This window comes from Dendrobates tinctorius, unplaced genomic scaffold (genome assembly GCF_039654945.1).
Source record: "Dendrobates tinctorius isolate UK_male_01 unplaced genomic scaffold, ASM3965494v1 ptg000044l, whole genome shotgun sequence".
NCBI lineage: Eukaryota > Metazoa > Chordata > Amphibia > Anura > Dendrobatidae > Dendrobates > Dendrobates tinctorius.
In genome coordinates, this window is record NW_027361712.1 from 22,699,523 (window position 1) to 22,713,901 (window position 14,379).

The 14,379-nt window shown below is 44.6% G+C and overlaps 1 protein-coding gene across 3 annotated transcripts in view; it reads left to right on the forward strand.

Moving 5' to 3' along the window:
* Positions 1–14,379, forward strand: part of LOC141089140 (uncharacterized) — a 228,837-nt gene that overhangs the window by 166,752 nt on the left and 47,706 nt on the right. For all 3 annotated transcript variants that reach the window (XM_073575459.1, XM_073575461.1, XM_073575460.1), the window contains exon 6: positions 6,297–6,484. In XM_073575459.1, coding sequence (XP_073431560.1) covers positions 6,297–6,484 — 188 coding nt within the window. The remainder of the gene's footprint in view (positions 1–6,296; positions 6,485–14,379) is intronic.

The following is a 14,379-nucleotide window of genomic DNA, read 5'->3' on the forward strand; positions in this document are numbered from 1 at the left end:
CCGGGGGGGCTGTGCCGGCCTGCCGGGGGGCTGTGCCGGCCTGCCGGTGGTCTGTGCAGGCTCCGGGGGGCTGTGCCGGCCTGCCGGGGGGCTGTGCCGGCCTGCCGGTGGTCTGTGCAGGCTTCGGGGGTCTGTGCAGGCATCGTCCGATGGGACTACAAGTCCCATCGGGCGATGCCTGCTACCATGACAGTGATTGACACATTAGCCAATGATGGGACAGTAGTAGTCCCATCATCCGGCTAATGTGTTGAATGTAAAAAAAAAAAAAAAAATTACATGCTACATACATACAACATGCATACTACATACATGCTACATTCATACTACATACTACATACATGCTACATTCATACTACATAAATACTACATACATACTACATATATACTACATGCATGCTACATACATACAACATGCATACTACATACATGCTACATTCATACTACATAAATACTACATGCAACATACATACTACATATATACTACATACATACTACATATATACTACATGCATGCTACATACATACTGCATGCTACATACATACTACATGCTACATACATACCACATATACTACATACATACTACATGCATGCTACATACATACCACATACATACTACATACATACTACATACATACCACATACATACTACATACATACTACATACATACTACATGCATGCTACATGCTACATACATAACACATACATACTACATGCATGCTACATACATACTACATGCTACATACATACCACATACATACTACATATACACTTCATGCATGCTACATACATACTGCATGCTACATGCATGCTACATACATACTACATACATACTACATGCTACATACATACTACATATATACTACATGCATGCTACATACATACTGCATGCTACATGCATGCTACATACATACTACATACATACTACATGCTACATACATACCACATATATACTACATACATACTACATACAATACATTCATACAATACATACATAGACATACAGTACATATAACATAGAGTAACATACTTACCAATACTTGTCACATTGTTCCCCGAAGCCATTGTCTTTTCCGGAATAAATATTAACATAACAAACCACAAAAATACTCACCCACGATCCGAAGCAGTCCACGAGTGTGTCCCACGACGATCTTGGGTAGAGAACTGCAGCATCAGCTGATGCTGCCGTTCTCTACGGGCTGCAGGAATCCAATGACGGAAGGTATGTATCCTTCCGCACTGTATTCCTCCGCCACTTAAAAAAAAAAAAAGTCCCTAGTCTCACTTTATGCCATTGCTGTGTGGGAATTTCCCACGCAGCAATGGCATAAAGTGAGACTAGGGACTTTTTTTTTTTTAAGTGGCGGAGGAATACAGTGCGGAAGGATACCTACCTTCCGTCATTGGATTCCTGCAGCCCGTAGAGAACGGCAGCATCATCTGATGCTGCTGTTCTCTACCCAAGATCGTCGTGGGACACACTCGTGGACTGCTTCGGATCGTGGGTGAGTATTTTTGTGGTTTGTTATGTTAATATTTATTCTGGAAAAGACAATGGCTTCGGGGAACAATGTGACAAGTATTGGTAAGTATGTTACTCTATGTTATATGTACTGTATGTCTATGTATGTATTGTATGAATGTATTGTATGTAGTATGTATGTAGTATATATGTGGTATGTATGTAGCATGTAGTATGTATGTAGTATGTATGTAGCATGCATGTAGCATGCAGTATGTATGTAGCATGCATGTAGTATATATGTAGTATGTATGTAGCATGTAGTATGTATGTAGTATGTATGTAGCATGCATGTAGCATGCAGTATGTATGTAGCATGCATGTAGTATATATGTAGTATGTATGTAGTATATATGTAGTATGTATGTAGCATGTAGTATGTATGTAGCATGCATGTAGTATGCATGTAGTATGTATGTAGTATTTTTTTTTTTTTTTTTTAACATTTAACACATTAGCCGGATGATGGGACTACTACTGTCCCATCATTGGCTAATGTGTCAATCACTGTCATGGTAGCAGGCATCGCCAGATGGGACTTGTAGTCCCATCGGACGATGCTTGCACAGACCCCCGGACATCAGCACAGCCCCCCGGCAGGCTGGCACAGCCCCCCGGCAGGCCGGTACAGACCCCCACAGGGTGCACAGACCACCGGCAGGCCGGCACAGCCCCCCGGCAGGCCGGTACAGACCCCCACAGGGTGCACAGACCACCGGCAGGCCGGCACAGCCCCCCGGCAGGCCGGTACAGACCCCGGGCAGTCCACACAGCCCCCCGGCAGGCCGGCAGAGACCCCCGGAAGGCCCGAAATGACGGCGCATCATGATGCGCACACACCGCGCATCATGATGACGTCAGGCTGTCAATCAACTTTGAACTTCCAATTCCGATGCCGAATTCCGATATTGAAAAAATATCGGAAGTCGGTATCGGAATTCCGATACAGCAAGTATCGGCCGATACCCGATACTTGCGGTATCGGAATGCTCAACACTACTCATTATGTTTATGGAAGTTCCACCAAGGCCATTTGTACAATTAACAGCCATTAACAGCCCTACTTCTACATCTGCATCCCAGCTTCTATCACTAACCACCTCTCTAGGCCTCTCGCAGCTTTCAACCTCTGAGACACACAAGGACGGTAACACTCTTGATCTGGTCTTTGCTCTGTTCAATTTCCCACCTAAATAACTCACCGCTTCCACTCTCTGACCACAACATTCTCTCCTTCACGCTCACAAATCCTCACCCACCCCAGCTCACTCCTACCTACCACACAGTCAGAAATCTACAAGCTATTAACCCTCAGACACTTTCAGATTCCCTACACTCATCACTGTCCCCAATCTCCTCTTTTTCCTGTCCTAACCTGGCTGTTCATCACTACAACGACACTCTTAGAAGCACCCTTGACCAAGTAGCTTCCCTCACCCTCAGAACCTCCAAGCACAGAGTAAAACAGCCTTGGCTCACATCGCAAACTAAACATCTCCAGCGATGCTCTAGGAGTGCTGAACGCCTATGGAGAAAAACCCGCACACCAGAAGACTTCATCCACTTCAAATTTATGTTAAGAACCTACAACTCTGCCCTTCACCTCGCCAAACAGACCTACTTCACCACCCTGATCTCCTCACTAGCCAACAACCCCAAGAAACTTTTTGACACTTTTCACTCCCTCCTCAGGCCAAAAGCACAAGCCCCTATCACTGACATTTGTGCTGATGAGCTGGCCTCCCACTTTACAGAAAAAATAGATAATATCCGTCAGGAAATCTGCTCCCAACCACCAAGTGCTGTGACTCCCATCCCTTCCTGCATCTCCCCTGGCTCACTTTCCACATTTGATCCCATCACAGAAGAAGAAGTCTCCAGACTCCTCTCTTCTTCTCGTCCGACTACATGCACTACCGATCCCATTCCCTCACATCTCCTCCAGTCTCTCTCTCCAGTCGTCACAACCCACCTAACTACAATCTTTAATCTCTCCCTCTCCTCGGGCATTTTCCCATCCTCCTTCAAACACACCATCGTTACTCCATTACTAAAGAAACCCGCTCTCGACCCATCCTGCACAAACAACTACAGACCAGTCTCCAATCTCCCCTTCATCTCTAAACTTTTGGAGTGCCTTGTCTACTCCCGCATTACATATTACCTCTCCACTCACTCCCTTCTAGACCCTTCACAGTCCGGCTTCCGCCCCCTACATTCGACTGAAACTGCACTCATCAAAGTGACCAATGACCTTCTGACAGCAAAACGTAATGGTCACCACTCTCTGCTCATTCTTCTTGACCTATCTGCAGCTTTCAATACTGTTGACCACCATCTCCTACTCTCTAGGCTCCAGTCACTAGGCATTAAGGACACTGCTCTCTCCTGATTCTCTTCCTATCTCTCTGACCGCTCCTTCAGTGTTTTGTTCTCTTGCTCTACTTCATCTCCTCTTCCTCTTGCTGTCGGGGTACCTCAGGGCTCAGTCTTTGGCCCCCTTCTCTTCTCTCTCTACACAGCCCCAATTGGACAGACCATCAGCAGATTTGGCTTTCAGTACCATCTTTATGCTGATGACACACAACTATACACGTCATTCCCCGACCTTACCCCTTCTGTACTACAGAACGCCAGTGACTGTCTGTCTGCAGTCTCCAATATCATGTCCACTCTCTATCTGAAACTCAACCTCTCCAAAACTGAACTTCTTCTGCTCCCGCCGTCTACTAACCTCCCTAAATCTGACATTTCCCTCTCCGTGAGTGGCACCACAATAACACCCCGGCCGCAGGCGCGCTGTCTGGGTGTTATGTTTGACACCAATCTCTCCTTCACATCCCATATACAATCTCTTGCCCGCTCTTGCCGCTTACACCTAAAGAACATCTCTAGAATCTGCCCTTTTCTCACCATGGAAACGACAAAAACCCTCACTGTAGCATTGATCCACTCCCGGCTTGATTACTGCAACGCTCTATTAATTGGCCTCCCCGTCACTCGACTATCCCCTCTCCAGTCCATACTTAATGCAGCAGCCAGGGTTGTCCATCTGGCTAATCGGTACTCGGACGTGTCCGCTCTTCTTCAGTCATTACACTGGCTGCCCATTCATTATAGGATCCACTTCAAAGTACTTGTTCTCACCCACAAAGCTCTCCACGGTGCGACAACCCCCTAAATCTCCTCCCTCATTTCTGTCTATCGGCCTAGCCGATCGCTGTGCTCTGCAAACGACTTTCGACTAACCTCTGCACTAATCCGTACCTCCCACTCCCGACTCCAAGACTTCTCCCATGCTGCTCCTATCCTCTGGAATGCTCTACCCCAAGAAATTAGGACTAACCACAATTTGCAGAGTTTTAGGCGCTCCCTCAAAATACATTTGTTCAGAGCGGTTTATCACGTTCACTAATCAAAGTCATTCTATGTGTAAGGGTGCGTGTGTAGCCCATTCACTATCTCCATCCATCTTTCACTTCCTCAAAATGGCTGGACCATCATTATAAATACACCATTGTAAATACACTCCTGTACTCTGTATCTCCCCCACCTCATTGTAGATTGTAAGCTCTCACGAGCAGGGTCATTTTATTTCGTCTTATTTTGCTTTAATTATTGTATTGTTAATGTTGTTACTTATGACTTGTGTTTTGAAACTGTTAAACTGTAAAGCGCTGCGGAATATGTTGGCGCTATATAAATAAAGATTATTATTATTATTATTATTATTAATTCTTTTTCTCCACATATAACAAATGTGTTACATATATTAGGCATTGAGGATTAAATTAGTCCTCATAGACCAATAAATTGATCCTCATAGTATATGGCACAACAATAATGATATATTTATACCATGCATATTAAAGGTACATCAGAAAGTTAATTTTAATGCTAACGGGATATTTATAGTTACCTATGTCGTGATGGGGGCCAGAAGCTCTATACAGTGTTCTCATACATGACATTAAAATCCTCAAAGTTAGATATACAAATGATATTCCTTGATGTATAGATAGATATTTGTAAGGACCTCCCTAGGGGGTTACTTTGAGAACATTAAGGTTTAACACTTATTCTGGTTTCGCACACGTTTCTTTACTCTTAACTTCCATGTGTACCTTTTTGGTTTTGCTGCCTTCAGTCAGAATCTACAATGTGCAATAATAACAAGAAAAACTATTGCATGAACAGGTACACGTGGCCTGGTAGTGGTATGCTGAAAAATGACTCCTAGGACACTTTGGAGAAATGGCCGTACCACTGGTTTCACGACTAAATAAATGTAATGTTGAAATGTTAGTACCTGAAATGAAGATTAGAGGGGTTCTGCTCCTTTACCTTATGCCACCCCACAGCATATTCCCTGGAATAATACCAGTGCAGCGTTCCCTCGGGAAGGTGACTTAATAGTGTTGCCATGCATCAGTGCTGAGCCGGCTGTCAGTCAGTGCCAGGGCGTGGTTAATGCCGCCGCTCACTATGTTCTCAGCTGTGAGAGAAGCCGTGCTGGCCGATGACTGAAAGCTCTAGGCTATGGAGAGGAATAAAGTTAATTTCATCTCAGCAGCTGGGCTTTTTGTACAGTGACCCCACATCTTCAGAAGACGGATTAACCCCATATCTACAGGTTATTAGTATTTTTTGACACGACAGATTTCCTTTAAATAAAAAGGGCAGCCCCATACTGGTGAAAGGTGCTGTTAAAGTACTATACATTTTCGAGAATTTAATGTTAATCATAGATTTCTAATTTCGTCCTCCAGCTAGAATTCCCGAGGAGAATAACTCTAGAGATAATAATGAGAAGCAGAGTTTGGGACTTGAATACTGGGCAAAACCATCCTCGGATTACAGTTCAGAATCTGAATGTGGCAACTCTGATCCTCAATCAATCCCAGACTTCATAAGTCATGAAAACAGCCCTTCACTAAGGATTCTACCACATGACCAGGTAAAGTAAACTGTAAAAAAATAACTATAAATTTTTTTCTCCAGTGATATCATTACAGGGGTTCTTTATGAATAAAAAACAAACAAACAAACATGTTAATATAAATAAATTCCTAAATACATTTAATTAGCAAATCACTCTCGTTTTGTCTAGGGAGTAGTGATGAGCGAATGTGGTCGGATAACGTGTTATTGGAACATCCCCGGGTATTATCCGAGTATCTTGGGTATGCTTGAATAATATGATGGAGTCCCTGCGGCTACATGATTCGCGACTGTTAGGCTACTTTCACACATCAGGTTTTCGGCGTCAGGCGCGATCCGGCGTCGTGCCGGAATGCCGGATCCAGCAAATGTTTTGTAAAACCTGATGTGCCGGATCTGGTTTTCTGCCGGATCCGTCTTGTTCTTGACAGACAAAACCGGATCCGTCTCATCCGGTTCATCCGTTTTTTTATCCGTTTTTCGACGGATTACGCCGGATCCGGTTTTTAAAATTGACCCTTGTGGCCTTCCGAACGGGATTGGCTACTGGAAAACTATATATAGCATGTTCCTACAGCCCTTCTTTGACAGGTTGTAGAGGAGAAAGTGCAGGTTGGAGAGAAGAGCAAGTTACTGGCGAAGATGGATGTTGTCATTGGAAATATTTTGAAGAATTTGGTGGATTTTACAGCGGAGGCGAATCGTTTGAGGGTGATTGTTCTGGAGAAGGAGAGAGCGAGACAGCAGCGCATCAGGCATCGTAGACGACGTTTGTGGATCCACCCCATCACAGCCAAGAGAATGACGCGTGGGGTCTATTCTACACTCTGCATGGACCTTTGACGAAACCCGGATAAATTTTTTGGATATGTTCGGATGAAAATGGAGAATTTTGATTACTTGGTGGAGCGCATTGCACACCTCATAAGAAAAGCGGACACCTATTGCCGCTTCTCTGTTTCACCCGCAGAGCGTCTGATGGTGACTTTAAGGTAAGCCACATTTATTGGATGTGATCGCATCAGAGCACACTTTCACTGCAATCTTGTTGGTGGTAGTTTGTATCTCCAAGTGTTATAGCTCAGTTTTGGTATGTAATGCTGTGATTTAAAACTAATTTATTGTTTTTTAATTCCCCACAGATTTCTTGCAACTGGAGAATCCCTTTCGTCACTGCATTTCCAGTAAAGACTCGGGATTTCCACCATATCTGGAATTGTGAAGTACACATGCCGTGCACTGTGGGACTCCTTAGCTGAAGAGTTTTTACCAGAGCCCACAACAGAGAGGTGGATTGAAATTGCTGACAAGTTTCAACAGATATGTCAGTTTCCCAACTGCTTGGGCGCTGTGGACGGGAAACATATCCGCATTGTAAAGCCAGCTGGATCGGGATCGGAATATTTCAATTACAAGAAATATTTTTCAATTGTCCTCGTGGCCATCGCTGATGCGGAATACAAATTTATTGCGGTTGATATTGGGGCCTATGGCCGCTCCAATGACTCTCAAGTTTTCAAACTGTCTGCCATGGGGCGTAAACTGTATGGAAACACCTTCCAGTTCCCACCACCTAGACCGCTGCCGCAAACATCTGGTCCACCTATGCCATTTGTCTGTGTAGGGGATGAAGCCTTCCAGCTGTCAGAACACCTTTTGAAACCGTACTCTAGCAGAGGATTGACAAGACCAAAACGCATTTTTAATTACCGCCTCACAAGAGCAAGAAGAATGGTTGAATGTACCTTTGGTATTCTGACAGCCAAATGGCGGGTCCTATTGACTGCGATCAACCTCAAGACAGAAACTGTGGACGAGGTGATCAAAGCTTGCGTGGTACTCCACAATTTTGTTATCTGCAAGGAACCCATTTCCATTGAGGACACCTCTGAAGAAACCACCTTGCAAGATTACCATGACATTACCACTAGAAGTTCTGTGACGGTTTCAGTAATGAGGGACAATTTTGCACTATACTTTATGTCACCTCAAGGCAGAGTACACTGGCAGGATGACAGAGTGTGAAAGATTTGTGCCTTAACCAAACTTGTGTACCTTCTGTACCAACAGTATATACCTTTGCCAACCAAAGTTGGCTATCTTGTCATGGTCTCTATTTTTAGCTTTAGGCCACAGGTGTGTACCTGGTTGTGTTTTATGCAAAGTATTTCACCTTTTAACAAAAGTTGTGTACATTGTTAGGAAATCACCAACAATAAACACAACTTTTCAGGTGAAATACTTTGCTTCAAACACAACCAGGAACACAACTGTGGCAAAAAGCTAAAATTTACCCACAGTTATATACCTGGTTTTGAATACCTTTTTACCTTTTAAATACCCTGTATTTAACCTTTTTTTTAAACATATTTCGCCGCAGAAAGAAATGACAGACAACCAGTGTAAACAATAATTTAACTTTTATTTAAAATATTTTTTTTTGTGTAAACTGTTTTTAAAGTTAAAAAAACTTTTTTAATAAAGGTTTGAAACCAACCAAATGGGCATTTTTATTACAAAAAAAACATTATAACTCGGTGTAGTGTGGGGTGGAAATACTGCTGGAGGGGCTGCGGGACACTTCGACAATGGGAGTGTGGAGAGAGGACTGGGATCGTGGTGGGGAAGGAACAGTTAGAGGTGATGGTGTGGAAAAAGCTACAGAATGGGTGGACATGTGGGAGGCAGAAGAGGTGGTGGGCGGTGGAGTGGAGGGTTGGGCAGGGACTGTAGGAGCAGATGATGTTGATGGAAAGTTGTATGGGGAAGGAGTTTGGTACGGGAAGGAGTTTGGTACGGGGAAGGAGTTTGGTACGGGGCAGGTTGCTGGAAGTGGGGAGATGTCTGGTACTGGGGAGGTTGCTGGTACTGGGGAGGTTGCTGGTACTGGTGAGGTTGCTGGTATGTAATAGGAGGGGGAGGATGAAAAGTGGCTGGAGGGGGTGCAGATGTAATAGGAGGGGGAGGATGGAAAGTGGCTGGAGGGGGTGCAGGTGGAGGAACTACAGTGGTGGGAGGTGGAGGTTGGGAGGTAACCTGCTGTAGAGCACCGTGGCACGAATGCATTACATGCATCTGCTGGGTAGGAGATAGTGTTGCCATGCGCTCCACAACAGACCTGAAAAAGGTGTGGTTTGGCGAAGATCTTGCTTCTGAATGCATGGTTTGCAGAAGTGTCTTCACCTCCAGAATGCTGGAGTTGATCTGCTGAAAGCCTGCGGAGATTTGCTCTGACAAGACTTTTAGACAGTTCTGGAAAGATGCATTCAGATGCAAGAACTCTGGCGCATAACTCTTTTCCTGACCCCTCTGCCGCTGCCGCCCAGTACCCACAGGTGTACTAGAGGTGGCAGGGGCAGAAGGGTGGGGTAAAGGGAAAGCGATCTCCTCACCAGCAGCTTCATGTAATGTAGGCGGCCACGATGCTCCTGTGCTGGTGGATGGTACAGATGGGTCGAATGTGTGGGAAGGCTGGGAAGGTGCAGATGTACCGGGGCGGTCAAAGTGTCCCTCGGTGCCGGTCTCCTCAGGGATCGCCTCAGAAGGGTCCAATTGTGCAGGCTCCCGAGTGCTGCTCACCGTGCTGTGGAATAAAGAGAAAAAACAACAATTAAAATAGTGACATGGTATGGCCCTGGCTGAAAAAAAAAAGTTACATCTAAACATTTTTTTGTCACATGTGGTGTGTAATATTTACCTTCTGGTGAGCATTGTTTCCCGGAGGAACGACAGGGCTCGTGCGTACTTGTACTTGCTCCTGCGTCCTCCAGATCCACTCTGGGCCCGCATCTCTTTATTGAACTCCTTCTTGAAACAATCCCTCACAGACCGCCACCGCTTCACAATTCTCTCCCCTGAAACGAGAAAGGACAAAGTGGTTAGTATACAACATCAGTGTTTCCCAAACTCCAGTCCTCATGGTCCCCAGGGGTCATGTTTTCAGGATTTCCAAAGTAAATAGAAATCCTGAACACATGATCCGTGGGGACCACGAGGACTGGAGTTCGGTAAACACTGGTTTAAATCAAGCAACCGGTACTGTATATACTTACGCTCTTTAATCTGGGCCCGAGCTTCGAGGTCCTCCCAGCGGTCCACAAGGAGCGAACAGATTTCCTCCCAGAGTCGTCGGGTAACGATAAGGTCAGCATGGCGGCGGTCAGCCATATTCCAGAGCGGCTCCCTTTCTCTGACGAGATCGATGAGGTGGTCCACATCGAGTCCTCCATCCTCACCGTCAGAGTCGGGAGCACGCTGTGAAGGCTGTTAAAGAAAAAGACAAAAATAACATAATTAGCCTCCACAAAAGAAATGAAATAAAAAGTGCAAAAAAACAAAGCAAAAATATTTATACTTACACGCTGGTGACCGCCGCGTTGCTGTCGCCGACGACCCCGGGAGGCACTGCGAGGACTTCTTGGCCGAGCACCAGATTGGGAAGACTAGAGAAGAAAACAAAAAATGTTATGTCTTTGGATGTAGGCATTTGTTTGCTGTGTGTGGTCTGCAGAACATTGTTTTCTATGTGTTGTGTGTAGTGTGATGTTGTGTTTCTGCGTTTGATGCAAAAAACTTACCAATTGTGAACCCACTCCAAGTGTCTGTCCACCCCTTCCTTCTTCTTCTGGGAGCTCCTCTTCGTCTTGTGAATCCTGTTTTGAAATAAAAGGCAATGAATAGACATATATTACAGAGATGATGGATTTTGGAAATAAAAACTTACCGTCAAACGCTGACGATGCGAGGGAGGGCTCCCAGAAGATGATGTGCTGTCTTCCTGGTGGCCACACTCCATGCCTGTGGGTGGTGTTCCAGCTGCTGCCATTGCTGCTGCTGCATCTATTGGGCGGCTGTTGAATAAAGAGAAACAAAGGGCCAATGAATATCTTGATATTCAATAGCCCTAGTTTGGAGGAATGGGGGATTTGATAATTACCGTCTCTCATCTGCTGCTGGACTCCCCTCCCGTTCCTCAGCATGTTCCCTTTGCTGCTCCATTTGGGGTGGTGGTGGTGCTGATGGTGCTGCAGATGTCTGCTGCCTTCTCCTGGTTCTTGGCTTGGGTGGCATGTTGGGTGTGGCTGAGGGTCCCACTGTCTTGCTTTTATATATGTCTTGTGGGCAGAGCTACTGAGCATGCTCAGACCAAAAAAACCGGATCCGGCCACCGGATCCGGCTGTCGCCGGATCAGGCGCATTGCGGCGCTCATAGGCTTTCATTGTATGAAAAAGCCGGACACGCCGGATCCGGCATGTCCGGCTTTTTCGCCGGAGACAAAAAACGTTACAGTAGCCGTTTTTTCCAGACGCCGGATCGCGTCACATTGCCGGATCCGGCGAAAATCGGATGAAACGCATGGCCATCCGGCTCGATCCAGCTCTAATGCAAGTCAATGGGGGGGAAACCGGATCCGGCATTGCATTTCGCCGGATCCGGTTTCTGTCAAAAGCGCCGGATCGCGCCTGACGGCGAAAACCTGATGTGTGAAAGAGGCCTTAGACAGCCGCTACACATGTGGGGATCGCCTATTTGTTAGGGAATCCTTACATGTGTTGAGACTGTCTAACAGCCGAAAAACATGCAGATGCAGGGACTCGAACATATCATCATCTTTCTTAGGAGAAAATCTATATGTGCATATGTGCATAATTATTGGGCAACTATCAGTGTGCACAATTATTATGCAACTAAATGATAAACATAAGTGTTCCCATTTCATTGTTTCTTTTCATCTGTTAAAGTGAGAATAATAACCAAACAACTTAGATCTATGGAGTCTCTCTGTTTCTTAGTATGCTGATAACTTTTTTGGTATCACCAACTGCAGGCTACCTGACATTGTTCAGAGAGGTGTACTGTTTTCCTTCACCATAAATCTCCTGGTAAGAAGAACTCACAACAAGTTCTCAATAGTGTTTAGGTCACATGAGGAAGGGAACCATGTCATTATTCTTTCATCTTTAACCCCTTCACCCCCAAGGGTGGTTTGCACGTTCATGACCGGGCCAATTTTTACAATTCTGACCACTGTACCTTTATGAGGTCATAACTCTGGAACGTTTCCATGGATCCCGGTGATTCTGACATTGTTTTCTCGTGACATATTGTACTTCATGCTAGTGGTAAAATTTCATTCAAATAACTTGCATTTATTTGTGAGAAAAATGGAAATTTGGCGAAAATTTTGAAAATTTTGCAATTTTCCAACTTTGAATTTTTATGCCCTTAAATCACAGAGATACAGCACACAAAAAACTTGATAACTAACATTTCCCACATGTTTACTTTACATCAGCACAATTTTGGAACCAAAATTTTTTTTTGTTAGGAAGTTATAAGGGTTAAAAGTTGACCAGCGATTTCTCATTTTTACAACACCATTTTATTTTTAGGACCACATCACATTTGAGGTCACTTTGAGGGGTCTATATGCTAGAAAATACCCAAAAGTGACACCATTCTAAAAACTGCACCCCTTAAGGTGCTCAAAACCACATTCAAGAAGTTTATTAACCCTTTAGGTGCATCACAGGAATTTTTTTGAATATTTAAAAAAAAATGAACATCTAACTTTTTTTCACCAAAAAAAACTTCAGGTTCAATTTTTTTTATTTTACCAAGGGTAACAGGAGAAATTGGACTGCAAAAGTTATTGTGCAATTTGTCCTGAGTATGCTGATACCTGATATGTGGGGGGAATGACTGTTTTGGCGCATGGCAGAGCTCAGAATGGAAGGAGCGCCGTTTGACTTTTTCAATGCAAAATTGGCTGGAATTCAGATCGGACGCCATGTCACGTTTGGAGAGTCCCTGATGTACATAAACAGTGGAAACCCCCTACAAGTGACCCCATTTTGGAAACTAGTCCCCCCCAAGGAACTTTTCTAGATATGTGGTGAGAACTTTGAACCCACAAGGGCTTCACAGAAGTTTATAACATACAGCCGTACAATTAAAAAATCATATTTTTTCCACAAAAATGATCTTTTCACCCCAATTTTTATTTTCCCAAGGGTAACAGGACCCTAAAAGTTATTGTGCAATTTGTCCTGAGTACGCTGATACCCCACATGTGGGGGTAAACCACTATTTGGGCGCATGGCAGAGCTCAGATGGGAAGCAGCGCCATGTGACGTTTTTGGCTGGAATTGAGATCGGACATCATGTCGCGATTGGAAAACCCCTGATGTACCAAAACAGTGGAAACCCCCCACAAATGACACCATTTTGGAAACTAGACCCCCTAAGGAACTTATCTAGATGTGTGGTGAGAACTTTGAACCCCCAAGGGCTTTACAGAAGTTTATAACATACAGCCGTACAATTAAAAAATCATATTTTTTCCACAAAAATGATCTTTTCACCCTCAATTATTACTTTTCCAAGGGTAACAGGACCCTAAAAGTCATTGTGCAATTTGTCCTGAGTACGCTGATACCCCACATGTGGGGGTAAACCACTATTTGGGCGCATGGCAGAGCTCGGAAGGGATGCAGCGCCATTTGACGTTTTTGGCTGGAATTGAGATCGGACACCATGTCACGATTGGAAAACCCCTGATGTACCTAAACAGTGGAAACCCCCCACAAATGACACCATTTTGTAAACTAGACCCCCCAAGGAACTTATCTAGATGTGAGCTGTGAGCTGAACCCAGTGCTTCACAGAAGTTTATAACGCCCGGGCGTGAAAATAAAAAATTCGTATTTTTTCCACAAACATGATCTTTTAGTCACCATTTTTTTATTTTCCCAAGGGTACCAGGAGAAATTGGACCCCAAAAGTTGTTGTCCAATTTGTCCTGAGTATGCTGATACCCCATATGTGGGAGAAAACTACTGTATGGGCACACGTCGGGGCTCGGAAGGGAAGTAGTGACGTTTTGGAATGCAGACTTTGATGGAATGGTC